At 41.0% G+C, this 27,583-nt stretch overlaps 1 protein-coding gene across 2 annotated transcripts; it reads right to left on the bottom strand.

The window, feature by feature from the left end:
* On the bottom strand, positions 1-25,651 carry RIOK1 (RIO kinase 1). 2 transcript variants are annotated; one of them, XM_068391020.1, is made up of 12 exons: positions 25,430-25,651; positions 22,016-22,215; positions 21,116-21,183; positions 19,646-19,788; positions 7,760-7,865; positions 7,072-7,214; positions 6,643-6,829; positions 5,481-5,599; positions 4,912-5,015; positions 3,160-3,375; positions 1,425-1,589; positions 1-1,069 (listed from the first exon to the last, which is right to left on the bottom strand). In XM_068391020.1, the coding sequence occupies exons 1-12, from the start codon at positions 25,471-25,473 to the stop codon at positions 861-863; spliced, it is 1,704 nt and encodes a 567-aa protein (XP_068247121.1). In that variant the 5' UTR covers positions 25,474-25,651; the 3' UTR covers positions 1-860. The 2 variants fall into 2 exon arrangements, with proteins under 2 accessions (XP_068247121.1, XP_068247120.1); XM_068391019.1 differs by having other exon boundaries at positions 1,425-1,593; positions 3,164-3,375.
* Positions 25,652-27,583: the final 1,932 nt, after the last annotated feature.

The raw sequence follows: 27,583 nt of genomic DNA, 5'->3' as shown, positions 1-27,583 counted from the left end.
TAAGAAAGTACAGTAATTTATTAACAAAACATAAGTATTTATTAACATAAACAACTTGGATCCTATCATATACATTTATAAATCAAACCAAAAAGTAGCGATGTTGTTTTATACAAAATATAAAATAAAACATTTCCTTTAAACCATGCTAGACTTGATATATTTCATTATGATAAGGACGCTTTACATATTTAATAACTACCGTGATGCGCTTCCTGAAATGTCTTCCGGTAAATATTTCATCATCGGAAGTAAATTGTTAAAATTATCAAAAATAAAATGAAGACTACAAAATAAAAACATATTTCCTTCAATATGAAAAATTAGCATTAAACATGCATGGTGAATAATCAAAATATTCCACTAATTGACATAAAAAAAACAATGAGTGCATTAAAAAAGTCCTCAAAATAATCAACATTTTTGTTGAATTAACATTAAAAATCCCCTGAGGACGAGGGACATTTCGTTTAGTTCATCGGTTTACGACAAAGCTTTTAATATGTTGCTAGTGCAGAAGATACTAATAGGGCCCTGTAATACGGAGAGAAGATCGAACCAATCTAGAGCACTATGGACATGCCAGTGATGGGGAGGAGGAATCATAGATTTATGTAGTGAGGAGATAAATGGGTAGAAGAGAAAAGGGTTAGAAATAATGAAATAAGTTTGCGAGCAGCCTACCCTATATAAAGTGGGATAAAACAAAAAGTCAAAAGAAGTAGTAGTAGTACAGAAAAAATATCAAATTGCAAAATGCTACCAATAAAACTAAAAACTAATTTAGAAAGCAAACATGTACAGCAAATAATCTGTATAAAATAAATATTTTTCACAAAATATCTCAACGTTCAAATAGCTCATTTTTTCCTTTTCTCTTTTTCTGCTCTCTTCTTTAGATGCTTCTTCACTTTAGTTTTTCTTTTTTCAGCTTTGGCATCTTTGAAGGCCTTCTTCCTTTCTTTCTTCGTAGAGGGGGACTCTCCTCTCGGACGGATGATTGTTACCTTATTGCTCGATTTGTCTTCGTTACTCTCTCCATCTTCGCTCTCCTCGCTGTTTTCATCGTCTATCACAAACCAAGAATAAATTCTTAACTAGTTGCATAATCAATTTTAAATTATTAGCATTATAAAATTACAAAATTCCACTATTATTACTATTTGCAAAGTTACAACCCTAATTGGAAAGGAAGATGCTATAAGACCAAGGGCTCCAACAGGGAAAAGTACCCCAGTAAGGAAAGTAAATAATATACAAGAGGGGTAATGAACAATTAAAATAAATTTTGAGAACAGTAACATTAAAACAAATTACATATATAAACTGTAAAAAAGACTCATGTCACCCTCTTCAGCATAAAAATATGCTAAAAGTTTTAACTTTTGAAAGAGTTTAAAAGTTTTACTGCAGAAAAAACTCACCCGCACTACCATCAACACTGGATTCATCGTCTTCTTTAGGGAGAATGCTGGGAGTCAATGCAACCCCCGAAAGGTCCTTGTTCAAGCCAATGATGGTACGGTATGCAATGTCATCCTCTGTTTTGATGCCTTCTTTCAATTGCATGCGATCTCTTTCAAAATCAACTACCTAAAAGTAAAAAAGAAGTACTTTAGGAAAAGGTAAAGTACCCTTCACGTTATTACAGAAAATTTACACAGCATAAGGGATATAGACAAACAACTTCACTTTTACTATAGAAAAAGTGACTAGTTTATAGGTGCTAATTGTATCGGGAAAAACAACAGCCAGTAATGTATATACTTTTTAATGTATCGAGGCTCATTACTCTTACAATACAGTAATATAAAAACGGTAACATGCTGCCTGAGTGTACCTAGAAGACCCATTAAATTGGAGAGAAAGAGGTAAATGGCAAAAGGAGGAGTTATTGTAAAATCAATAATGCTCATGGAAGTGACTATTGAGGAGATATAAAAACAGTATTCGAGTGATTGAATTATCAGAAGATGACAGTAGTAGATTGGATAACAAGAGAGATGACTTGCCTTGATGTAATGCACATTTTAAATGAGGGAAAGGTTCTAGAGTACAAGTAACAAGAATAAATGTCCCTTTGTATTAAAGTTGAAGGTGACACGATACGGTGAGGGTTGTATGGACAATTAAATCTTCAAAGACCCAGATAAATGGAGAGTAGATGGTCAGACCTCTAAGGAGTTCTACAATAGAACCTATTATGATCATAGGACAACATTATTATAACTTTATTCTCTCCCAATAACACTATCTCAATTCTCTCCTAAATTTAAGCTATGTCACAAAATTTAAAGTAAAGTTACTTTATCTGCATTTACCATAAATACACGAAGGAAAATGTTATGATTAACATATACCAAGGCACTTCCCCCAATTTTGGGGGGTAGCCGACATAAAAAAAACAAAACAAAAAAGGGGACCTCTCCTCTCTACGTTCCTCCTAGCCTGACAAGGGACTCAATTGAGTTCGGCTGGTACTGCTAGGGTGCCACAGCTCACCCTCCCCCCGTTATCCACCACAGATGAATCTTCATAACGCTGAAATCCCTACTGCTGCTACCTCCGCGGTCATCTAAGGCACCGGAGGAAGCAGCAGGGCCTACCGGAACTGCGTCACAATCGCTCGCCATTCATTCCTATTTCTAGCACGTTCTCTTGCCTCTCTCACATCTATCCTCCTATCACCCAGAGCTTTCTCCACTCCATCCATCCACCCAAACCTTGGCCTTCCTCTTGTACTTCTCCCATCAACTCTTGCATTCATCCCCTTCTTTAGCAGACAGCCATTTTCCATTCTCTCAACATGGCCAAACCACCTCAAAATGATTATGATTAAATTAAAGATAAATCCCTAATACCTTTCCTTAAAGTATACCTCAACTCTATGTGACTACCAGTTGTAAAGAATGCAAATCTAATCATAGGTATGGGACATATCAGGAATAAAATTCATAAGGATTAGTCATGCCGGACACCTGCATTAGAAATAATAATTCAAATTGTGGTTTTGCAAACCTTGACACAAACTACAAAGAAAACTACTAAATCTGGTAGAGGTTATAGATTTAAAATCTATCAACATTTTGCCTGAGATATTGTTAATACTATTGCAAAATCAATAAAATGTTTGACAAACAGCTACAAGTGTACTGTTACCCACATCGTCAAGAGTTTTTGGTAGATAGACATTCTTGAAGACTTCTTCGTTAACCCTTTCATTATTACTCATCTCTCCCAAAAGCCTCGATGAGGCTACCTCTTGCAGTTTCTCTAAATACGCCTCCTTGTTTTCTTTGGTAATGGTTTGATCCACAATGAAATCAAATAACTCCTTCACTGTCATGGCTGGCACATTTTTTCTCCGGAAATATTCTGGAACAAGAGCATGGATTGAAAAACTAGCAATAACAAACTGTTTGAAAAGTACCTTGAAAAATTTTCCACCTCATCACCATTTGATAAAACATTAAATTATAAATTTCATGCTTTTGGAAAGGTATAAATTCTCCATTTTATTATCACGAGTTATTAATTCTACTAATACTAGTGTACCCAGGCCGTCGTAATGACTAAATATTTAGATATGCATGCACAAGCACAGATTCAACCCTTCCCAGCCCCTCCACTTGCTCTTCATTATTCAGGGGAGATTACTAATTACCAATATCAATTAGCCCTATCTCTATAGGTATAGTAAAGACCCAAAGGGTTCTTTACATAGTACAGTATCATGGTTTTCAGTACGACATATCATTCAACAATGTCCCTTGATTTGTAGAAATAAATTCAAAGAATTCCCTCTAATATCTAAAAATCCTAATTTAATTTACTGAAACAATATTGCACTTTGATACAGGATGGCTGCTTAATGTACAGCATGTACATACATACATATACCAAGGCACTTCCCCCAATTTTGGGGGGTAGCTGACATCAACAATGAAACAAACACAAAAAGGGGACCTCTACTCTCTACATTCCTCCCAGCCTGACAAGGGACTCAACCGAGTTCAGCTGGTACTGCTAGGGTGCCACAGCCCACCCTCCCACATTATCCACCACAGATGAAGCTTCATAATGCTGAATCCCCTACTGCTGCTACCTCTGTGGTCATCCAAGGCACCGGAGGAAGCAGCAGGGCCTACCGGAACTGCGTCACAATCGCTCGCCATTCATTCCTATTTCTAGCACACTCTCTTGCCTCTCTCACATCTCTCCTCCTATCACCCAGAGCTTTCTTCACTCCATCCATCCAATGACTAATTACTTTCGTTACTCCCAATAAAAATCTGTGCTCGACTTAATCCTGTAACCCATATATATTTTTTACTACTTTCGGGGCTTTCAGTCTATAGTTATTTTTCATCTAATTCCAGAAAATCTGCTCCTCTCAACTGTGACATCATGTCCTTAATAAATTCTTTCTGTCTTGAATATTACTGTTATGTGGAAACACAGGATTGTCAATACGCACTAATACAGAACTATAGATCTTCAAGCTGTCTACAGATCCCCTCAAGCAATTGAATACCCTCTTGGGTTGTTCCGATTAATAACAACTACAGATGAAACAAAGTAACCTTGTCATGACATCATAGCTCTGATACATTGCAGGAAAGTCATTCACACTCCAACCTCTGATATTTAAGTTGGTAACAAAGCTCTTTGGCAATAAAGCCTTAGAAGAGACCAAATGAGATGAGTAACAAGAAAGTTTTCAGTTCATGCAAGTAAAAAGGATATCTGGACACATCAGAGACTCTTCAGCGTCAGTCTACCAGGCTAAGTGGTGGGTTTTCTGTGGTTGGTGTCGTGGAATGGGTATCACTCCCCTCAATGTGTCTATTCCAACAATAGCAAAGTTAAATATACTTTCATAAAAATAAATTTTTTATGAAAATTCCATACCAGTTACATTAGTGCAATCTTTCCTCAAAAACACCAAGGACTGCGGATGGTCGTGTGTAACGCTTTGAGAGACGTCGATAATGTAAGCCCGTCCTCTGTGATACCTGGAAGGTGGAATATATATGATATACACAACATATTTAGCAAACACATTTATAAAGTTATCAAACCAAAATACAGTATGTAGGAGTTGCCGTTACTGCAACAAAGTATTTTTTTTATCCAATATTCTAATTGGTTTTAAATTTAAATCTTGAAGATAGAAAGTAGTCATAAAAGCAAGAATACAGTGGGTGCAGCTGAGGATCGAAAACACGGGGCAACGATCATTTACTAATGCTTACAGTCTACTTCCAGCAACTCCCTCCAAGTTAATTCTTTTGATAACCTAAGGGGTTAAAGAAAACTATAAAATCTTGTAGTTTAAGTCACCCAAGGGAAAAACTCACTTATTTAACCATTTTCCTTCAAATTCTTAGTTTAAATCAAGTTAGATTTAGATTTTTTAACAAAAGTGAACAAAACCTCTCTACAAATATGACCAGAACAGAAATGAATATCTTACTTACAAAATGTTATATTCACTCAGATCGGCATGCACCAGTCGACAATCTCGATACATGGTCCACATCTGCATCACCAAATCGTAATACAGCTCACGCGCTTTGGACTCTGATATCACTGCATCCTGTCGACAATAAAAAGCATTTAAATGCAACACCCTAATCTTGAAAGATCATATACAGTGTATTGTACTATCATTGATCGTGTTCCCTCTACACTTGAAAGAAATATGTTGTCCCGGACAGAGAGATTTGAAAGTACTGGTAGAAAGTAATTTGGCAGATCAGAAAGACATATGTTGTCCCAGACAAAGTTTTGAAAGTATTGGTAGAAAGTAATTTGGCAGATCAGAAAGACAAATGTTGTCCCAGACAGAGAGTTTTGAAAGTATTGGTAGAAAGTAATTTGGCAGATCAGAAAGACATATGTTGTCCCGGACCGAGAGTTTTGAAAGTATTGGTAGAAAGTAATTTGGCAGATCAGAAAGACATATGTTGTCCTGGACCGAGAGTTTTGAAAGTATTGGTAGAAAGTAATTTGGCAGATCAGTTGACCAAAAAACAATTGAAGTACCTTCACATAATAATGGGACAAACTCCTTCAAGAAATTGATAAAACAATATCGTATTATGGCATAACAATGAAAATAGTAGATAGAGGATATTCATCTGATAAAATGTCCTTTTCTGCAAAGTACACTAACAGACTGTGCTTTACAGTACTACAGCACATAATACTGTAATGCATTTGCAAGTTCTACAAGACTTTTAAATGTACACTGCTGTAAAATAATAACAGACAAAAGTGTCTCTCCATAGTACTTTTCAACAAGACTTTTCAATGTACACTTCTGTAAAACAATAAAAGACATGTCTGTCTCTATAGTACTTTTCGATAAGACTTTTAAATGTACACTTCTGTAAAACAATAAAAAACGCAAGTCTCTCTCTATAGTACTTTTCTATAAGACTTTTAAATGTACACTTCTGTAAAACAATAAGACACTCAAGTCTCTCTCTATACTACTTTCTACAAGACTTTTAAATGTACACTTCTGTAAAACAATAAAAGACACACGTCTCTCTCTATCGTACTTTTCACTGCAAAAGGATATCAAGTAGTGATCTAAACTAGCAAAACTGAACTTCAGTAGTCAAAAGAACACACCTTCAGTCTTGGCGCTGCAACCCCATTGCTTCCCAAGAACTCCATGATAAGCACAGGGGGTCTTACAATTTCAGGAAATGGGACAGGAAGCCCAACGGCATGAAGACGATTGAGATTGCCATTCTCTTTCTCGGCCCAAGCACGAATCATCTTCCTAGGGTTACTCTTGCCGTATCCATGTCGATACCTACAATCGCAATTTTAAGAAAAATAATGCACCCACAAACTTTTATCTTTACCTATAATCAATCAAATTTATGTGGATACCTACAATCGCAAATTTAAGAAAAAAACGCACCCACAAAGTTTTACCTTACCTATATTCAATCAAATTTCAACATTACTAACCAGCATTTGTTAAACAGTTAAATTACTTTCAATTAATGAATGATAAAATACTGTTGTAAAATAAGTCGAGTAAAGTCTTACCTATGATCGCCCGAAACATACTGGTCCCTGGATTTAAACGTAAGAACCGAGGTCTTGTAGATCTTCACTGCAAACTCCTTTCCCTCTTTATTCGTAGCATGATATACATTGGCTTCCTTACCCGTTGATATGCAGCCATTAATCTATAAAACAAAGTAGATTAAGTCTCACGACAAAGAATATAAATACGATACGACCATGAAATAAAGCCTCGGTAAATAAACCACGCTAAAAGAACAAGATAAAAGAAAACTTAAATCACCTAACATTCTCTTCCCCTTGGTCACTTCAATATTCTAATTATACTGTTAAAAACTTAAGATATAAAATATTCACTGAAATAGCAGGTCTCATAATAGACAGCATGCTATACACTAATCTATGGTATACATTACCTCTCACATTGATATCAATAAAATGAGCAGTTCTTATGATTTAAAAAAAAAAAAAAAATGTACAAGACAGGAAAACTAGGAATAGATGCTACTGGGACTAATTAATGATTTGAACTTTTCTCTCAATACATTTTTCATTGATCCCTGCCTTCTATATTATAAATTCACAAACTAATAAAGTAATCATACAAATGCAGGACAATAACACTCCCAATGAACTAAAAGAAAATCGATTGGGTCATTCTAAAATTATTTTAAAGATTTACAACTACATTATATTAATTGTACTTTACCTCCGAGATTGTTCCCTTGTTTAAGAATTTGAACAATATCATACGAGTTCTTGGGTCCAACACTTGCTCGACAGTTGCTCGTTCTGACTTGTCTCGAACTCTTTGCCTGAAATTCAAGAAGTTTCGTCAACACAAAATATAACCCTGTCTCGAACTCTTTGCTTGAAATTCAAGAAGTTTCGTCAACACAGAATGGAACCCTGTCTAGAACTCTCTGCCTGAAATTCAAGAAGTTTCGTCAACACAGAATGGAACCCCGTCGTCAACACAGAATGGAACCCCGTCTCGAACTCTCTGCCTGAAATTTAAGAAGTTTCGTCAACACAGAATGGAACCCCGTCTCGAACTCTCTGCCTGAAATTCAAGAAGTTTCGTCAACACAGAATGGAGCCCTGTCTCGAACTCTCTGCCTGAGATTCAAGAAGTTTCATCAACACAGAATGGAACCCTGTCTCGAACTCTCTGCCTGAAATTCAAGAAGTTTCGTCAACACAAAATAGAACCCCGTCTCGAATTCTTTGCCCAAAATTCAAGAAGTTTCGTCTACACAAAATAAAACCTTTTAAGTTAATGTTTCACTAAGAATTCCTTTGATTTATACAATACTTGAAACAATTAGCAATAAAAAAAAAAAATAATTTTACTTTCCATGCAGAGCAGTATATTAACTATTATGGTTGATCCAACGTTTCTTTATAGAAAAAGTCATAAATAGTCATCAAAACTAACAAAGCAGTACAGTATTATTATTATTATTATCATTACTGGCTAAGCTACAAGCCTAGTTGGAAAAGCAGGATGCTATAAACCCAAGGGCTCCAACAGGGATAATAGCCCAGTGAGGAAAGGAAATAAGGAAACTATAAAATAAATAACTAACCATTAAAATAAAATGTTTGAAGAACTAACAACAATAACATAAATCTTTCATATTTAAACTATAAAAACTTTAAAAAAAAAAAAAGAGAAATAGATAGAATAGTGTGCCCGAGTATACCCTCAAGCAAGAGAACTCCAAGACAATGAGAAAAGCCACAACAAGATGGCCATTACCTTCAAAGAACTAACAACATTAGCATAAATCTTCCATATATAAATTAGGCTATAAAAACTTAAAAAAAAAACAAGAAGACAAATGAGATAGAATAGTGTGTCCAAGTGTAACCTTAAGCAAGAGAACTCAAAGAATGAGAAAAGCCATAACAAGATGGCCATGTCCTTAATAAGAAGTACCATTTCATCATGGCAATTTCTTTCATAATCTGATTTGTCAACTTAAAAGCAAAATAATAAACAAAACTGTCAAAAATAATCTCTCTCACTGCGTTTATGAAGACATTCACCGCTCGCTGAATTTCCAAATTTCAGGTTGGCTTAATCCATTCAAATTTGAGTCTACGAAGCATTCAACCCTCTTAGGGTTGTTTATTATCAGCTAAGCATAGGAAATTTACTCTTGTAAACCATTTGAATAAATTACTATAGATAAGATGACAAATTTGAAGATAATTTGTATTTTTCCTAACCATACAAACCTTAGCTATTTACAATGGGTTTACTTTTAGCGCAGCTGAAATGACGAGGCAATAGTTTTTAACGAGGGTTAATTACCCCCGCACTAGTTAGCGGGGGTGGGGGAAGGGTAGCTTGCTACCCCTCCCCCCTCCACACACCGGTGACTTGCTTCACTTAACTTAGAGGTAGGACTTGACTTGGGGGTCAGGGATGGCGGGCACATATGTGTAAATAGCTAAGGTTTGTATGGTTAGGAAAAATACAAGTTATCTTCGAATTTGTCATTTGTTCCATAACCGAAATACAAACCACGCTATTTACAAAGGGTGACTTGCCCCTTAGGAAGGATGGAAAGTCCCCAGCCTTACTGACTTCGGCTTGCCCGGGGGCTCGATCCCTCAGTGAGCAGCACTAGAGAGAGGGAGCCCCTGTACCTCACAGGTTCCTAGCATCGCTAGGAACGAGTGGCCTACATAAGCAGTGTGAGGAGGGGAGTGTGACTCGTCCTATGAAGTTGACCTTGAGACCTTCAGATAGGAATTCTAGGATAGGACGTCCCCATACCACCTCGTCAGGGTATGGGAGACGCAACAGTATTAAGCTTAATACTAGGAGCACTAAGAAGCATGGGTTACCTGCAGAGGTCGAGGTCAGCTATGCGAGGACCGGGATGCTGCTTCCCCAAGAGAGGGGAGAATGAAGAAAAAAGTAAGGGTCAGACATACTCTTTCATTCACGCAGACTAAGACCGGGTAACAATGCCCTCAACCTACTGCTACTTGTCCAAAAAGGAGCCTGAGGTTAGACCAGCTGTTGTGCAGCCACCACAGGGCCGATAGAAAACGTATCGAGGCTCCTGTGGGTCACGTCTTGCAGGTAGTGGGCTGTGAAGGTCGTTTGACGCTTCCAGACCCCAGCTTGAAGTACCTGCGTCACAGAGAAGTTTCTCTTGAAGGCCAGGGATGTAGCAATACCCCTGACATCGTGGGCCCGAGGGCGACGTGACGGAGGGGGGTCAGGATTCAGGGCATGGTGGATAACCCTTCGAATCCAAGCTGAGATGGTGTTCCTGGTGACCCTCCTCTTTGTCCTGCCTGTGCTCACAAACAAAGCTCGCACATGAGGACGGACTGCAGCCGTTCTCTTCAAGTAGTACCTCAGACACCTCACTGGGCATAGTAGCAGCTGGTCTGGGTCGTTTGTTACAGAACGGAGACTCGCGATCCTGAAAGAGTCGAACCGAGGATCCGGCACTCCAGGATTCTGAGTCTTGGCCACAAACTCAGGGACGAACCTGAACGTTACCTCCCCCCATCCCCTTGAATGGGCGATGTCGTACGAGAGACCATGAAGTTCACTAACTCGCTTGGCCGAGGCCAAGGCGAGTAGGAAAGCCGTCTTCCAAGACAGGTGGCGATCGGAGGCCTGGCGTAATGGCTCGAAGGGAGGTCTCTTGAGAGACCTGAGGTCTCGAACCACGTTCCAAGGAGGGGGTCTCACTTCCGACTGGGGGCAGGTAAGCTCATAGCTACGTATGAGTAAAGAGAGTTCTAGCGATGAAGAAATATCCACGCCCTTCAATCTGAAGGCCAAGCTTAAGGCTGAGCGATAGCCTTTCACTGCCGAGACAGAAAGGCGCATTTCTTCTTGCAGATACACGAGGAAGTCCGCTATTGCTGGAATAGTGGCATCGAGTGGAGAGATACCCCTTCCACGACACCAACCACAAAAGACTCTCCACTTCGCTTGGTAGACTCCCTCAGAGGACCTTCGCAGGTGCCGAGACATTCTCTCCGCAACCTGTTGCGAAAAGCCTCTTTCCGCGAGGAGACACTGGATAGTCTCCAGGCGTGAAGCCGAAGCGAGGCTACGGCCCTGTGAGGGACACCGGAGTGGGGTTGTCTGAGAAGCTAGTGTCGTGGAGGAAGCTCCCTTGGGAGTTCCGTCAGGAGTTGCAGAAGGTCCGGAAACCATTCCGCGTGATGCCATAGCGGAGCTACTAGAGTCATGGAACAGTTGACCGATAGTCTGGTCCTGTTGAGCACCCTTCTCATCAGACAGAATGGTGGGAAGGCGTACACGTCGATGTTGTCCCACCGTTGCTGGAAAGCATCTTGCCAGAGTGCCTTGGGGTCCGGGACTGGTGAGCAGTACAGGGGCAGCTTGAAGTTCAAGGCTGTCGCGAACAAGTCCACCGTCGGGGAACCCCACAAAGTCAGGACTTTGTTGGCTATCTGAGGATCCAAAGACCACTCGGTACTCACTATCTGCGAAGCCCTGCTCAGACTGTCGGCGAGCACATTCCTCTTGCCAGGAATGAAGCGAGCTGATAGTGTTATCGAGTGGGTTTCGGGCCACCTCAGAGTCTCTACTGCAAGATGGGATAGCTGTTGCGAAAAAGTGCCTCCCTGCTTGTTGATATAAGCCACTACCGTGGTGTTGTCGCTTATCACCACCACGGAGTGACCCGCCAGGGACCGTTAGAACTGCTGAAGAGCCAGAAAGACGGCCTTCAATTCTAGCAGGTTGATGTGTAGGCACTTTTCTGATTCTGACCAAAGGCCTGAGGCCCTCTGGTTCAGAACGTGCGCCCCCCACCCTTCTTTTGACGCGTCCGAAAACAGAGTCAATTCCGGGGGGAGGACGAGAAGACTCACTCCCTTCCGCAGGTTCTCGTCGGCCAGCCACCACCGCAAGTCCGTCTGTTCCAGAGACCCCATTGGGATCAGAATGTCCAGGGAATCGGATCCTTGATTCCACCGGGACTTGAGCCGCCATTGAAGGGATCTCATCCTGAGGCGGCTGTTTGGAACCAGACGGGCCAGGGAGGATAGGTGGCCTAAGAGACGCAACCACGATTGGGCGGGGAGTTCTTTTCGCCTGAGGAAAGGTTCCGCCACCCTCCTCAGCCTTGCTATCCGGTCGTCTGATGGAAAGGCTTTGTGGAGATTGGAGTCTATTAGCATGCCTAGATAAACCAGTCGTTGGGAAGGCTGCAGAGAGGACTTCTCGAGGTTTACCACGATCCCCAGATCCTGGCAAAGATCCAGAAGCCTGTCTCGGTGCCGAAGAAGGGTCGACTCCGAGTCTGCTAGGATCAGCCAATCGTCCAGATAACGAAGCAGACGAATGCCGTTCTTGTGCGCCCAAGATGAAATCAGGGTGAACACTCTGGTGAACACCTGAGGAGCTGTGGAGAGACCGAAACACAGCACCTTGAACTGGTAGATCTTGTTGTCTAGGCAGAATCTCAGGTACTTCCTGGAAGACGGATGGATTGGGATCTGGAAGTACGCGTCCTTTAGATCCAGTGTACACATGAAGTCTTGTGGTCTCACCGCAAGTCTGACCGTGTCTGCTGTCTCCATGCTGAACCGGGTTTGTTTGACAAACCTGTTCAGAGCTGAGAGATCGATGACGGGTCTCCAGCCTCCAGTAGCCTTCTTTACAAGAAAGAGTCGACTGAAGAAGCCTGGGGAGCCGTCCACGACCTCCTGGAGAGCACCCTTCTCGAACATGGTCTTGACTTCGGCCTGAAGGGCCAGCCCCTTTGCCGATCCCATGGCATGGGAGCTCAACGACACTGGATTCGCTGTCAGGGGAGGTTGAGATGACGTGAACGGGACGCGATAACCTTGGCCGATCACTGAGACCGTCCAAGCATCGGCCCCGTGTTGCTGCCACCCGCGGACGCAACGCTGAAGGCATCCCCCCACAGGTGGACACGCAGGGGGACTGCCACCCCTAGGGCTTGCAGCCGCGGCCGCCACCCCTAGGAGTCTTGCCTCCCCTGGAGGACTTACCGCCCCTCTTGACCTTGGCTGGAAAGGGCTGGGGCTTAGACACCACTTTCTTAGCTGCCGGTGCCTGTTTGGGAGCCTTACGAGGCTGTTGGTGCTGTTGAGGGGGGCTGGAGGCTTATAGGGCCGAGTTGTAAGGGCCCTGTGGAGGAGGGAGTCCGTGCTGGATTTCCTCCACCTCTCAGCCGTTCGCTCCAAGTCTTGAGGCTCAAACAGGCTCTCCCCCAGAAGGGAAGCATGTCGGAGCCTACACACATCTACGGCGGGGACCTTCAGATGGAATCTCTCGGACACAGCATCGCGACGCTTCAACACCGAGTTGGCCCACAGGGTGGTAACCTGGTGCGCCAAAAACTCGATGGAGCGGGTGCCCGAGAGCAAGAAGGTCTCTAGGGCCTTCCTATTGGTCTCCTTGGACAAGTCCTCCGATCGCAATAGGATGCCCAGAGATCCTAGCCAGAAGTCCAGCCACGAAGTGGCCTGCATGGCACACTTAGCGACCTTCTCGTGGTTAAGGATCTCTGCCGCCGAGAACGACACCTGCCAGGCAGAGAGTTTCTCAAGGGGAACTCCCTTCGCCAGCTCCTCCACAGAGTGATGGAGAGGAAGAGCGAGGTTGTGCTCACCCAGGATCTCGAAATACCTCCTCTGCTGAAGGCGAGGAGGAGGGATGAGCTTGTTCCCGGCAGTGGAACGACTGGAGGAGGCAAGAAGTGCGAGCTGAGCGTTGGCCCTAGCCCTGGCACTCTTCAGCCCCCGAGACCAGGGCAGAGCTGCACTGGTCTTAGGGGCCTTCCGTACGTCAAACACTTCATCCAGAATCGTGTCTTTGCCTTCACGGGGGGCGATGACTGGATCCGTAAGTCTGTTAAGTAGCCTTATCAGGCTTAGGACCTGCCAGAAGGCATGTTCGGACTCTTGCTGTTCTCCTCCCTGCGGGCTGGCAGCTAAGTCTCCAGCCCCAGGAATCTCTTCCTGGGGTGATACGTGGACATTCCCCTGGGTAGCAGTGGGTTCCTGACGAATCCTTGCAGAGGATTTAGGGACGGTCTTGGAATCCTTGAGTTCCCTCCTGGGAGGGATACAGGATCCCAACAACGAGGTTCGAGGGGCCCCTTCCTCACGAGACGATTCTCCTGCCTGAAGCGAAGTCTCCCCCCCTGGTGCCGAGGGGAAGACTACCCCCCCACTGGACTCACCTGAGGACGGAAAGGCCTCGTCCACAGGAGAAGGAGAGAGTACTCGTGCAGGAGAAGGGACCTTCGAGACCGACCTCTTGGGAACCAACTTCGCCCTGGGGGAAGTCACCACGAAGTCCACTCCTCTCTTTCTCTTCAGCGTAGGAGAGACAGCCGCTGGTTTGTCACCCTGGCCGGCGAGTGCTAGTTTCATAACCCTCACTAACACCCGAGCCAGCGGACCAAACCAAGTCTGCTGCTCCAAGGACACAGAGTCCGAAATCCTCACTAAAGGGAAAGGGATCGGGCGATCCTTTGGAGTGGACACGACGGTACCTGCCTGAAAAGAAAGTGAGGAAGAATGCTGTACTGACCTGTCTTCGTCCTGCACTACCAACCTGTGCTTGGGTGGAGGTGATCCCAAGTGCCGTCTAGGAGCACGCGTCCCTGCTGCTACCACCGGCTGCGGAATTCGCCGCGAACGATGGTCGAGCGAGGGCGAGCGGTCGCGCAGGCGCGCAGTCGAGTGGGCGCGAGGGTGGGCAGGTAAATGAACACGTGTCCGAGGCGACAAACGCAAGCGTTGGCGCGACGGCGAGAGATCGTGCTGCCGCGTAGGTGAGGAAGATCGCTGGCGATGTAGATCCACAGGCGATCGATGACGAGCTGGTGAGTGCAGTCGCTCAAGTTGGCGATGGCGCGATGTGGTATGTCGACGCACTGGTGTGTGATGGTGAGCAGCATGCGCAGGTGAATGACCGCGTAATGGTAAGCGATGGCGAGCAGCATGCGCAGGTGAATGATCGCGTGACGGGGTGCGATGGTGATCAGCATCCACAGGAGGGCGATCGTTCAGGGTCGTGCGATGAGGAGCAGCATGCGTAAGCGGGCGATCGTTCAGGGTCGTGCGATGAGGAGCAGCATGCGTAAGCGGGCAATCGTGCAGGGGCGAGCGATAGCGAGCAGCATGCGCAGGTGGCCGATCGCGTGATGGGGTGCGATGGTGATCAGCATCCGCAGGAGGGCGATCGTGCAGGGTCGTGCGATGGCGAGCAGCATGCGCAGGAGGGTGATCGTGCAATGGCGAGCGATGGCGAGCGGCATGTGCAGGCGGGCGATCGCGCGATGGTGAGCTAGAAGCTGGCGAACCATGTTCCTTCAGGAGCGTTGGCGAACGTCGGCGCGCTAGTTGTCGCTGTTGAATAGGCGATACTAAGATCGCCTGTGCGCGCTGGCAAGCAGGGGAACGCTGGCGAGGAGGTAATCGCTGGCGCGTAGGTGATCGCTGGCGAGCTGGTGATCACTGGCGAGCAGAAGGTCGACGCGTGTCCTGTGAGAGGACAGGTGGCGCGGCGCGTTCACGAGCAGGAACGGGAAGATAGCTGGCGCGTTGGCGAACATGTGTTTCTGACACACGCGCAGCACGATGTTGCGTAGCCACAGGACCAGGCAGATGGTGAGCAGGGAGTTCAGCAGGAACTAAAGGGTGGTCAGAGACCGCAGGGCGAGGGTCCTCAAATGAGGCTGACGAGGAGAGTCCCCCCCCGGAGGACGAAGACCCAAAAAGGCGCCTCTTAGTCCCCCTGTAAGGGGAAGGGAGGCCCTTGTGGCGTAAAGGACGGTGAGCCTTACGGCGGAGGCGGCCTCGGGGGAGATCGTCGGGACCATCGGTCCTCCGAAGGGGAGTCTCCGTCAAAACACTTCCCTCAGAAGGAAGCTGAGCAGCAGTCGAGACCGAAGGACTCACTTCCCCCTTCGAAGGATGTACGGAAGGAGGAGGAGAGCCTTTAGCACCATCACCAGCAACAGCACCTGCGGCGGAAGGCCCAGCCACGTCGGAGGCCTCTGTCACCCCGACGTCGACAATAGACAGAGGGTCTACCTCTGCTACCACCGGCGACTGCTTAACAGCGGCCCCCAACGAGACAAGGTCAATAAGAGCGACCCTGGAGGGCAAGCCCTTAAGCCCCAGGGACGACCAAATCTGTAAAAGATCATCACTGGATAAGGCATTATCAATAACCTCCCCCGGAGGAGGAGGGGGAACCGCCTCGCTATGGGAGGCGACGCCCTCTCCCCCCACCGAAGGTCGGGAAACAGAACAAGGGTCTGCGCTCCCACTCGGCCGACTCTCCTTAGGAGGCGGACGAGGGGGAGCTTCGGAGGAGGTTTGGGCGGCGGAAGAAGAGTCCCGAGAACCTTCCTCCTTCAAGGCTAACCCCGGAGGAGAACGGTCTCTCTTGGACTTCTTCTTACGCCGATGGCCAAACCTCTCCCACTGGGAGGCAGACCACTCCCTGCACTCACGGCACATGTTCTCCTGGTCACACCGTCGGCCCCGACATTGAGGGCAGAGGGTGTGAGGATCCGTATTAACGTCCGACATGAAAGTCCCACAAGGACGGCCGGCAACTCCAGGGCATGTACGCATAGTAAAGAAAATAACTGAAGGTCAACTTCCAACCAATCACACAAGCTGAAAAGAAAAAGCAGAAAATTAAAGGCTGTCACGAAGGCGATGAGCAGACACGTCTGATCACCGCCGAGCCAAAAGTGAAGTGAAGCAAGTCACCGGCGTGTGGAGGGGTAGCAAGCTACCCTTCCCCCACCCCCGCTAACTAGCGCGGGGGTAATTAACCCTCGTTAAAAACTATTGGCTCGTCATTTCAGCTGCGCTAAAAGTAAACCCTTTGTAAATAGCGTGGTTTGTATTTCGGTTACAGAACAAATAGGTGTTAGAAAAGTAAATTCTTGACGTGATGCTAAGATGGATGGGTGGATGGAGTGAAGAAAGCTCTGGGTGATAGGTGGATAGACAAGAGAGAGAGGCAAGAAAGCGTGCTAGAAATAGGAATGAATGGCGAGCGATTGCGACGCAGTTCCGGTAGGCCTTGCTGCTTCCTCCAATCGCCTTGGAAGACCACGGAGGTAGCAGCAGTAGGAGATTCAGCATTATGAAGCTTTATCTGTGGTGGATAATGGGAGAGGGTGGGCTGTGGCACCCTAGCATTACCAGCTGATCGCGGTCGAGTCCCTTGTCAGGCTGGGAGAAACGTAGAGAGGAAAGGTCAGATATTTTTTCTTTTGTTTGATGTCGGCTACCCCCCAAAATTGGGGGAAGTGCCTTGCTATATGTATGTATGCATGTGATGCCAAGAATACTATAATGCTGTAAAGTACCGGTAATATCTTGCACCTTTATCAACTCCTTATACTGTATAACAGCTTATGCATTAAAATATAGAGCAGGCATGGCCAACTGCTTGTCAACCGAGGGCCGCATTTAACAGAGTGAGAGGACACATGATAGTACAGATGTGCAAAAAATATTGCATGCCCAATACAGCATACAGAACTGTATAATGAATTTTCTTCCACGTTTTATTTAGTTTGGTATGAAAATTTTACATAAAACTGACATCTTCCATCATTTCCAAATGGAGTTTACTTTATAAATATATAGAGCTCCAGTAACCTAGGAAGTCTTGAGGGCGCACAACAACACAAAGGGCTGCAGGTTGCCCATGCCTGATATAGAGGATATTAAATATCCTCTATATCCCTGATAAATTTTATGTGACCACTAAAAATATAACTTAAGTATTACATACATACATACACCAAGGCACTTCCCCCAATTTTGGGGGGTAGCCGACATCAACAAATGAAACAAAAAAGGGGACCTCTCCTCTCTATGTTCCTCCCGGCTTGACACTGTACTCAACCGAGTTCAGCTGGTACTGCTAGGTACTGTATTAAGTAATACAGTAATTAGTATCAACAAGTGACAATAACAGTGCTTATCAATTATTTGTACATCAGAATTATTATCTGAAGTTTCTTTTTTTTCAGCAGTGTCAACTCCAACCACCAGTAGCAAACGGTGTATATGCAGGACCAAAGTTTCTTTTAAGTGTAACTCACTGATATTATACTGTAATCCTTATAGGATTTGAATTTACCAAAGATGAACTACAGTAGGATGCAAATATGATAGACTGTGAGAATTATACCCAGTGGTGTACCACAAGTATCAGGCACATGTACCAATACGAATTGGAAGTTTGCAGGGCTGTAGTACTAAAGATTACCATCACTGTAATGACCAGCTGTGTAAACCATTGATAATATAATCTCCAAATTATGCAGGTACTGTAATTTCACATGTTTATCTCTCTGTGATAGAGTTTCGTGTTTAGCATACAAGTTAACTCTTGGTTTTGAAGGTATCTTGAAGCTTCAATGCGGGTACACAGTCCAATATTTTTATAATGAAGTTGATTACAGTAAGTCTTTGGCTTAGAAGAGAAACTAGTTTCCAAGTGTAGTAACTAATTTAGTTTTGACGTAAATTGGAACACACCCAAGTTGCTCACTCGCCTACGCTAATGCAGTCTACGTAATAATTTAGGATATAAAATAATTTTATGGCGTGAAAAAACCTAATAAAAAATCATTCAATGAAACTGAAAAAATAAATTCCCTTATATTAACTGCAAAGTATCTGCAAAAATGTTGCAAGTTAAGGACTAGCTATACTATGATTATCACGATTCAAATTGAAAAGAATAATTACCTACTTTTCCAGTAACATTACAGCCAACTCAGCTGCATCAACTTTCAATCATACACCACTTGCCTTCATTAACTGCTAAATGTACCACGTATACTTTATGGGAAAAGCATTGTAATTCTGAATTGTTCAAAGTGTACAACTAAACCCTTCAATTATACTTTCATAGAGCTGGCACGAAGGACCCGTTCATAAATGAAAAACTAAAATCAGGAAAAGATATTATTAAAGAAGCTGGACAAAAATTTGGGAGGGGACCCAAGGAACTAACAGATGGCTGAGCAAGAAAGTAATGTTACTTGGGATGAGTGGGCGATACAAAATACATAGACATTTACAGCATACTTTGCACCTCGGGTCAATAAATGTTATGAAAGGTATTAATTTACAGCACAGGCATATCAGAAAGAAAAGGAAAGCTTTGATGCATTTGTGACTAGACCTATGAATTTAGTAGTTTCATGTGAATTTATAGTTAGAAAATGTTATCATAGATCAAAGTTATTGCCACTGTACATCACAAGAGCTAAGAAAAAAATGACTGCAAGATAAAGATTTAACACTAGTAAAGGTATTGATCATAGGCAAATCACTGCATGTAGTAACACCCTGCAAGGACAATCATTACTTTACTATATGGTCAAATATTTAGTAAATACAAAACCACCGATGTAAAGTTTGTATATGCAAAAATGCTTGCAAAAACCACTTAAGCAAAGTACAGAACAAAATATCAAAAGTACAATAAGTCTTCTCAGTGTTCATAGAACTATAAAAACCACACTTCATACAAGGATGCTATAACGTATGACATCGGTACCTTTCATTTTCTGCTCTACGCTGACTCTCGGAGATTTTGTTAGTGACGTTTCCACCTAGTCCAACCAGACCCTCCAGTTTCTCGAGGCATATTTTTCCCACGTACTTCTTGAAAAGCTTTTCAGCGGGTTGGAATTTTTCTATCTGGAAGAGAAACGAGAGCATAATTATCTTAAACTTTTCCCTGAACAGGAACTTGATATAAAGTTGATTAATTAACCTATTAATTATATTCACAGCCGTTATGGATTAAAGACTGTGTTAAGTAATGCCTTAAACATACAAAGAACCCACAATAATAACAAGAATAACTTAAACTAAACAGTGTACAGTTCTTGTATATCATGCAATGTACCTGTCATATGTAATTCCTATCAACCTACTGTTATCAAAATAAATTTACATCGATAATTTAAAACACTTTTTACGATATGTCCCTCTAAATAATATACAGTACCCTATTTCCCTCGGACTGCCTGGGAATCTTAACCAGCATCCACTTCATAGCCAAATACTTTTCACACTTCCTTTACTTGATGAATCAGACACCAACAATGGTCGCATGCAAACTGGTTGACATTGGATCAAGGCAATCAAGGATATAATGTGCTGGCTGGTGACAAGGGGCTCTACGATAAGATTAAGCATCTTTACACACTATTACTGGTCTAAGAGTTATTTCTCAAACCAAAAATGAGTGAAAGATGATCGACATCTCCAGAGAGTCCCTAATCAACAGCTTTTGAATAAGAGAATAGCTGAGAATAGCAGAGTATAATGTATTATCAATAGCTCTTTCTGAACACTGCATTAGTAAGAGCTTGATTTAACCCGTGTGCATGGAGACCACTGTAATTGAAGTCTCGCCCGATACAAAAAGGTGTAGATTATACTGTAAAAGAAGTCCTGAATGATGCAAAAATACTTCTTTTTTTAAAGTCTACAGGATTATCTTTTAAATAGAAATAAAATGCCATTAATCTAAGCAGATGACTGTCCTCTTGTCTTCGTTCATGATAGCATGACCAAAGAATAACTTTTACAAAACTGTCCGTACCTAGTGGCTAAACAAGACTAGAAATGAGGTTGAAGCTCTAGAAACACTTTCTACCTGTACTCACCGTCAGTCTTGGCAGTTACCTGGTTGAGGGGTCTTTACAGATGTTGATAAAGCCTTAAATTGCCTTATGACTTTTACCATGGTGTGTATACTATCTCCACTTCAAAGTCTTGGTAACCCATAAAGTAATATCTGCTACCCTGATCAAAACCACAGACTATTTGTATTCCTAACAGACTGGATAGGAAAAGAAAATGCAATAAAAAGTGATAAAAAGACTTCTTACAAATAGGAACTGTCTCCTTTGCCTAAATTTTGGCCTGCTGTTTACCACCTTTGACGAACAGGGCATTCATGCTAACACAATCACAATTGGCAATTAAAATCTACAAATAAAAAATTTCTACTAACCTTCTGAGACCGAGCATTTGCATTACAGGTACCTGTGCTGTATTGACTATGATACTGCTTTGTTAGATCTGTGGAAAAGGAAAAAATATTAATACTGCAATCTCAATACAGCCACAGTATTTTTCCCCTTATCTATGTGATCATACAATGGACTATACATATGTAGTCTTATTCATACAAGTTAAAAATATCATAAACACTAACGGACATTAATTTTTTGTTTCCACAATAATAACATTCACATAGATTTATTTGAGCATATTTCATGACTTTTGACCATATTTACTCTTATAACTAATGTCTAGCTTTTCACTCAAAATTTCATTGCTTAGCCCAGTCTACACAAAATCTTCATATTTTACTATACTGAATCTTTAATCTTCAAATAAATAATTATTATTATTGTCATCATTACCATTCCAGCTACAACCCTAATTGTAAAAGCAGGATGCTATAAAGCCAAGACCTCCAACACTGGGAAAAATACCCCAGTGAGAAAAGGAAATAAGGAAGTAAACTACATGAGAAGTAATGAATAATTAAAAAATATTTTAATATCGGTAAAAACTTTAAAATAGATCTTATATAAACTATGAAGAGAGACCATCTCAAACAGTTCAACATAAAAACATTAGATGCAAGTTTGAACTTCCGAAGTTCTACACTGCGAGGACAATGAAATGAAACAAGTTGATTAATTGATGTAAATAAAATCTATAATCAAAATTCTTTAGTAAATTAATAATAATACTGTAGTAGTAGTAGTAGTAGTAGTAATAATAATAATAATAATAATAATAATAATAATAATAATAATAATACCCTGGGACATAACCACGTAAAGGAAAGAGCAGACGTGAAAAGTTCATAATGACGAACACAACTGCTTACAGTACAAACCTTTGCCATCCTCATCAACAAAATCTTCATAGTTGTAATCATCACTGCTATCTTCATAACGATTATTCTCATTCTCCTTATTGGCCAGATTTTTCTGTTCTACAGTTGCAGTGTTTGTTAAACTCTCTTCATCCCAGTCTTCATCATCATTTGGCAGAGATGTAACTGGGAGCTTCCGACAAGGCAGATAAGAACTTTCCCTGCAAGTTTAATAATTAAAATTTCTCTCAATACACTTTCTAAATTATAACCATCTCTAAATATACTAAAATACAGCAGAAAAACTTTGAAACCACAACCTTTAGTATCTACAAAAACTTTATGATTTCTCTCCATTCTCCTCAGACCTGCATACTCTCTGCCTAGAATCTCGCCAGGTATAAGAATTTACCTATAGACATACGCCAAGTTAACACTACAATGATTTGGTTATCTAATATTGAAAATCTACTAAGCTTTTTAATGTCATTTACAGTTAATTTCTACCTTGACTCCTTTATTATTATTACTTGCTAAGATACAACCCTAGTTGGAAAAGCAAGATGCTATAAGCCCAGGGGCCCCAACAGGGAGGATAGCACTAGTAACGTCGAGTAATTTAGGATGACACAGGACGTCAATGCTACCAGGCCAAAAGTCACAAGCCTGATAGCTATTTAGTCACAACCAAAATAACCTTAGTGTCAGTAGTTTTGTGTAAAGTCATTTTAAACTTTAAAGTTCTATTTTGTTAAACACAGAAATTAGAAAGGCAGTAAAATCTTGACCCGTAGAATTCTTTATTATTTCAGCGATAGAGTTGCTTAAAGGAGTTTATATGTATGTCTACGAGCTTTGTAAAGTTGAAAATCTTGAACTAATTAATGATTAGCCTAAACTAAGTATGACTGCTTTCACCTTTACCTAGTTTTCCTTGCCTTTCCTACAAGTCTTGATACTAATACTTTCATGTCATCAGACATTTTGACTGCTGTTCTTGTCTCATATCCACTCAGATTGTCAGATCACTATTTTCCAGCTACAGAAAAGCACAGTTCTCTATATTCTAATAGAAAATCTTAGTTTTCTTAATATACCAACCAAAACCTTCTTTTTGGTAGCGCCAATCTTGCTTGATGATTAGAGCAGTACAGTTCCTATGTAATGATCAGAAGTCTGGCTGCTTCAACAACAGGTTACTTTTATCAATTACAGCCGTTTCAAAATTGCTTTACAAAGTTTAAGGTTTCCAAGATTCGTATTTTTAAAACCAATCCTTAATTTAAAAACCTTAAATCATATCTTGGTTTGCAAGAATTAAAGTTAAGAAATTACAAATATAAAAGCTTTAAGAAGATGCCCTACTTGCGCCATAGGCATTTGCTATGAAAAAGACTACGTTCAACAGCATAGTACAAACAGACAGATTTAATATAGCCATACTTCCCAAACTTACAGCAAAGAATAAAGGAACGATATGAGAGAGAGAGAGAGAGAGAGAGAGAGAGAGAGAGAGAGAGAGAGAGAGAGAGAGAGAGAGAGAGAGAGAGAGAGAGAGAGAGAGGCTGGGCAAGAAGAGCGGTAACACGACGAGCAAGGTTTCGATGTTGGAACATATTACGTATTATGATATAGGTTAGGTACGGTCCAGGGGCTGAATCACCCTAGGCAAGGGCCAGACATGGAGCCTTAGTAGATGGCTGGAATGGACCGGGTTGGCATTTGATATGTAGGCAAATATTTACTATAGCCCAATATTCCTAATGAAGAGAAGGAGTGTTCCTCGTGTATTTGTTGCTACTTTGAACAGTTCTGATGTAAATAATTGCAGGGAAACAATTTTCAAATTCTAGTGAAAAATCACAAGAGTTGTGACAAAAAGCCCATTTTAGGAGAGAAATAAAACAAGAACACCACGTAACCTAACTAAGGAGCTGTATCCTTACCTGGGGGGGGGGGGAGAGTAATGCTAAACCACCCCACGATGCCCCCTTTGGCTCCTGTATCCTTAGCTTACCCTGAGACCAAGTCAACCCTATGGTTGCATCACAGCTGGCAACGCAACGCTAAATCACATTAGTAAAATTATAGATCCAGTCTAACCCTAAAGGAAAATAATTTTTTATTCAAAAATTTGTTCCAACGACCTACAGCAAAACCAAAGTTCACACCCGTCCCAACCAACTACATTCACCCCATACATGCTAGGCTAGTTTAGGGTCGAATACTTCTATACCCGTATTGGTTTCATTGTAGTGTATTACAGGGCAATGTAACCTAGGAAAACAACTACTTTTTCTTATAGAAAAAGTTACGCTCTCTTTGAAAATGACACTCGTTCCCGTCGCAAATGAATAGTTTCAGAAATACATATACATCTATATCCTCCAATAATGGGGGACCCCCAGTAGGAACTCGGGGTTTTGGGTGGGGAAAACATACTGGGGAATCGATATATAAACGTAAAACAAGCCTTTTCTTCTCTATACATTACCTTCTTGAAATTATAATAACAGGAGGAAAATACAAAACAGTATATATATATCTGGATAAACTTTGGAGGCGCCGTTACAAAGATTGTCATGAAAAAATATAGTAAACAGTGCTGCCAACGTCCAATGTAGATCAAATGTTATTTTGTGACCTGCCATACTACTAGGCTAGGTTAGGTGGGTTTGTTAGGTTCTGTGCCCTTTTTGTACTTTTTATATATTGAGTAAAACTTATATGGAGAAATTATTGAAAATACATATGGAAATATCTATCATTACTATCTTTAGTAATGTCAGCGTGCCGTTGGTAACTCTGTGTACCATACGTCAACGTTGGTAACACTGTGTATTATTGGTAACGTTGCTAATGTTATCGTTCGTTCGTAAGAGAAGTGACACCGTGCAACTCAAAGTTATCCGAATTGGTTGATTTATTTGTTCCCGATTGAAATGAACATCAAATTCGATTAATTCATGTTATTTACTATAGGAAAACAATTATATATCGTTTCCCCAGTATGTTTTCCCCACCCAAAACCCCGAGTTCCCACTGGGGGTCCCCCATTATCGTAGGATATGGATGTATATATATTTCTGAATTCATTTGCGACGGAAACGAGTGTCATTTTTGAAGAGAGCGTAATTTTTTCTATAAGAAAAAGTAGTTTTTTTCGTAGGTTGCATTGCCCTGTAATTCACTACAAAAATACCCCCATATATAAGATTGATATAAACCAGTCATATAATCCTTCGAAGGCATAGGATAAGTTGAACCCAATTTGCCTAAACCAAAAAGATACAGTAAGTCCTGAATTAAAATTACCCTGTTACAACCTACATTAAACATGTACTGACATTTCTATATGTTAATTAAACCTAACAATTAACCTTACTTTAGCATAGGATACTCATAATGACGTATACGTAATTAACATTAACTCACGAATCCTCGTCTGCATCGCTGAACTGCCCTTCGACGTAACTCATGGTTCTCCTCTCCTTTAGGCCCTACCAGGCTCTTCTGCAGGGTAATTCACAGCAAAGGGCAAGAAGTTAGGTCCTACTATTACCCTGCCGTAGGATAAACTAGTTTAATAGGGAACCAGCTAGTTAAATGATGCAATTAACTACCCAAACACGCGAGTTGGTGTTGTGGTAGGTAAAGAATAGTAGTAAGAATTTCTTCTTTACAACGGCTCTCTATCTCTGTCCACTATTGTGTTGGATTGTTGTAACCTAATTATCTTTGTGTGTGTGTGTGTGTGTGTGTGTGTGTGTGTGTGTGTGTGTGTGTGTGTGTGTGTTTATATTCTTAAAGTCTAAAGGCTCTTATAGTTACATTTTTGATATAGTTAAAGTTATTTTGAGAGCATTATGAATAATGCATTCTTTCACTTTACTATACAAAGTGTTTTTGTGTTGAACAAACTGACATAAGTGTTTTTTATAGTTCATATATAAAAGATCTGTTTTAATGTTGATACTTTTCTTAAGATATTTTATTTTATTTGTTCATAACTTCTCATATTGTTTGTTTATTCCCTTATTTTCTTTCCTTACTGGGCTATTTTCCCTGTTGGAGTCACTGGGCTTATAGCATCCTGCTTTTCCAACTAGGGTTGTAGCTTAGCTAATAATAATAATAATAATAATAATAATAATAATAATAATAATAATAATAATAATAATAATAATTCTCTTGCCTGAGGGTACACTCGGGCACACTATTCTAGCTAATTTCTCTTCCTCTTGTTTTGTTAAAACCTTCATAGTTTATATAGGAAATATTTATTCTAATGTTTTTACTGTTCTTAGAATATATTATTATTATTATTATTATTATTATTATTATTATTATTATTATTATTATTATTATTATTATTATTATTATTATTATTATTATTTTCCTTTCCTCTCTGGACTAAATTACTTGTTGAGGCTCATGGGCTTATAGCATCGATTATTATCATTATTATTATTTTTGTTATTATTATTATTTTCCTTTCCTCTCTGGACTATATTACTTGTTGGGGCCCATGGGCTTATAGCATCGTGTTTTTCCAATTAGGGTTGTAGCTTAGCAAATAATAATAATAATAATAATAATAATAATAATAATAATAATAATAATAATAATAATAATAATAATAATAATAATAATAATAGAAATGTGTACAGAATATCGTCACCAGTCATCCAAAAACCCCAAATTCAAGGATAAATCTCCAAATCTAGGTATAAATCCCCATATCTGGCACCACTGCTGCCACCTCGCAGGATATTGTTCTCCCATTATCCTTTGGCTACATCCCTTCTCTCACCTGTTTCCTGTTTGTGCTAAAAGCGTTTGACCTCTTCGTGACCTGACCAAAGAATGAATCAGCTCTGTCACAATTGACATACTTCATCTCAAGCGAGAAATTAGTGTTGTAACCTATCATGATAATTGATATTATTATTATTATTATTATTATTATTATTATTATTATTATTATTATTATTTGCTAAGCTACAACCCTAGTTGGTAAAGCAGGATGCTATAAGCTCAATGGTCACAACAGGGATATTATTATTATTATTATTATTATTATTATTATTATTATTATTATTATTATTATTATTGCTACAACCTTAGTTGGAAAAGCAGGATGCTATAAGCCCAAGGGTCACAGCAGGGAAAATAGCTCAGTGAGGAAAGAAAATAAGGAAATAAACTAATAGAGAAGTTTAAGAACAATATCAACATTAAAAATAAATCTTTCATATATAAACTATAAAAACAAAATAACAAGAGGAAGAGAAATAAGATTGAATACTGTGCCCGAGTGTACCTTCAAGCAAGAGAACTCTAACTCTTCGACTTTAATTACTTATAGCAGCTTTGTTGGCTTTCTGACATTCGCTAAGCAAGAACCCATTTGTATAGTAAATATTTCTGAAAACCTTACTGAAATTTCTTCTGTCATTAAAGTCCTTTATAAAGTTAAATATTCATTTAGAAGATGACCAGTAAGTGGCCCCAACACGCAAGAAGCATTGATATATATATATATATATATATATATATATATATATATATATATATATATGTGTGTGT

Source organism: Palaemon carinicauda, chromosome 17 (genome assembly GCF_036898095.1).
Source record: "Palaemon carinicauda isolate YSFRI2023 chromosome 17, ASM3689809v2, whole genome shotgun sequence".
NCBI lineage: Eukaryota > Metazoa > Arthropoda > Malacostraca > Decapoda > Palaemonidae > Palaemon > Palaemon carinicauda.
The sequence above is the reverse complement of the archived record's forward strand: the minus strand, read 5'-3'. Positions and strand labels throughout refer to the sequence as shown.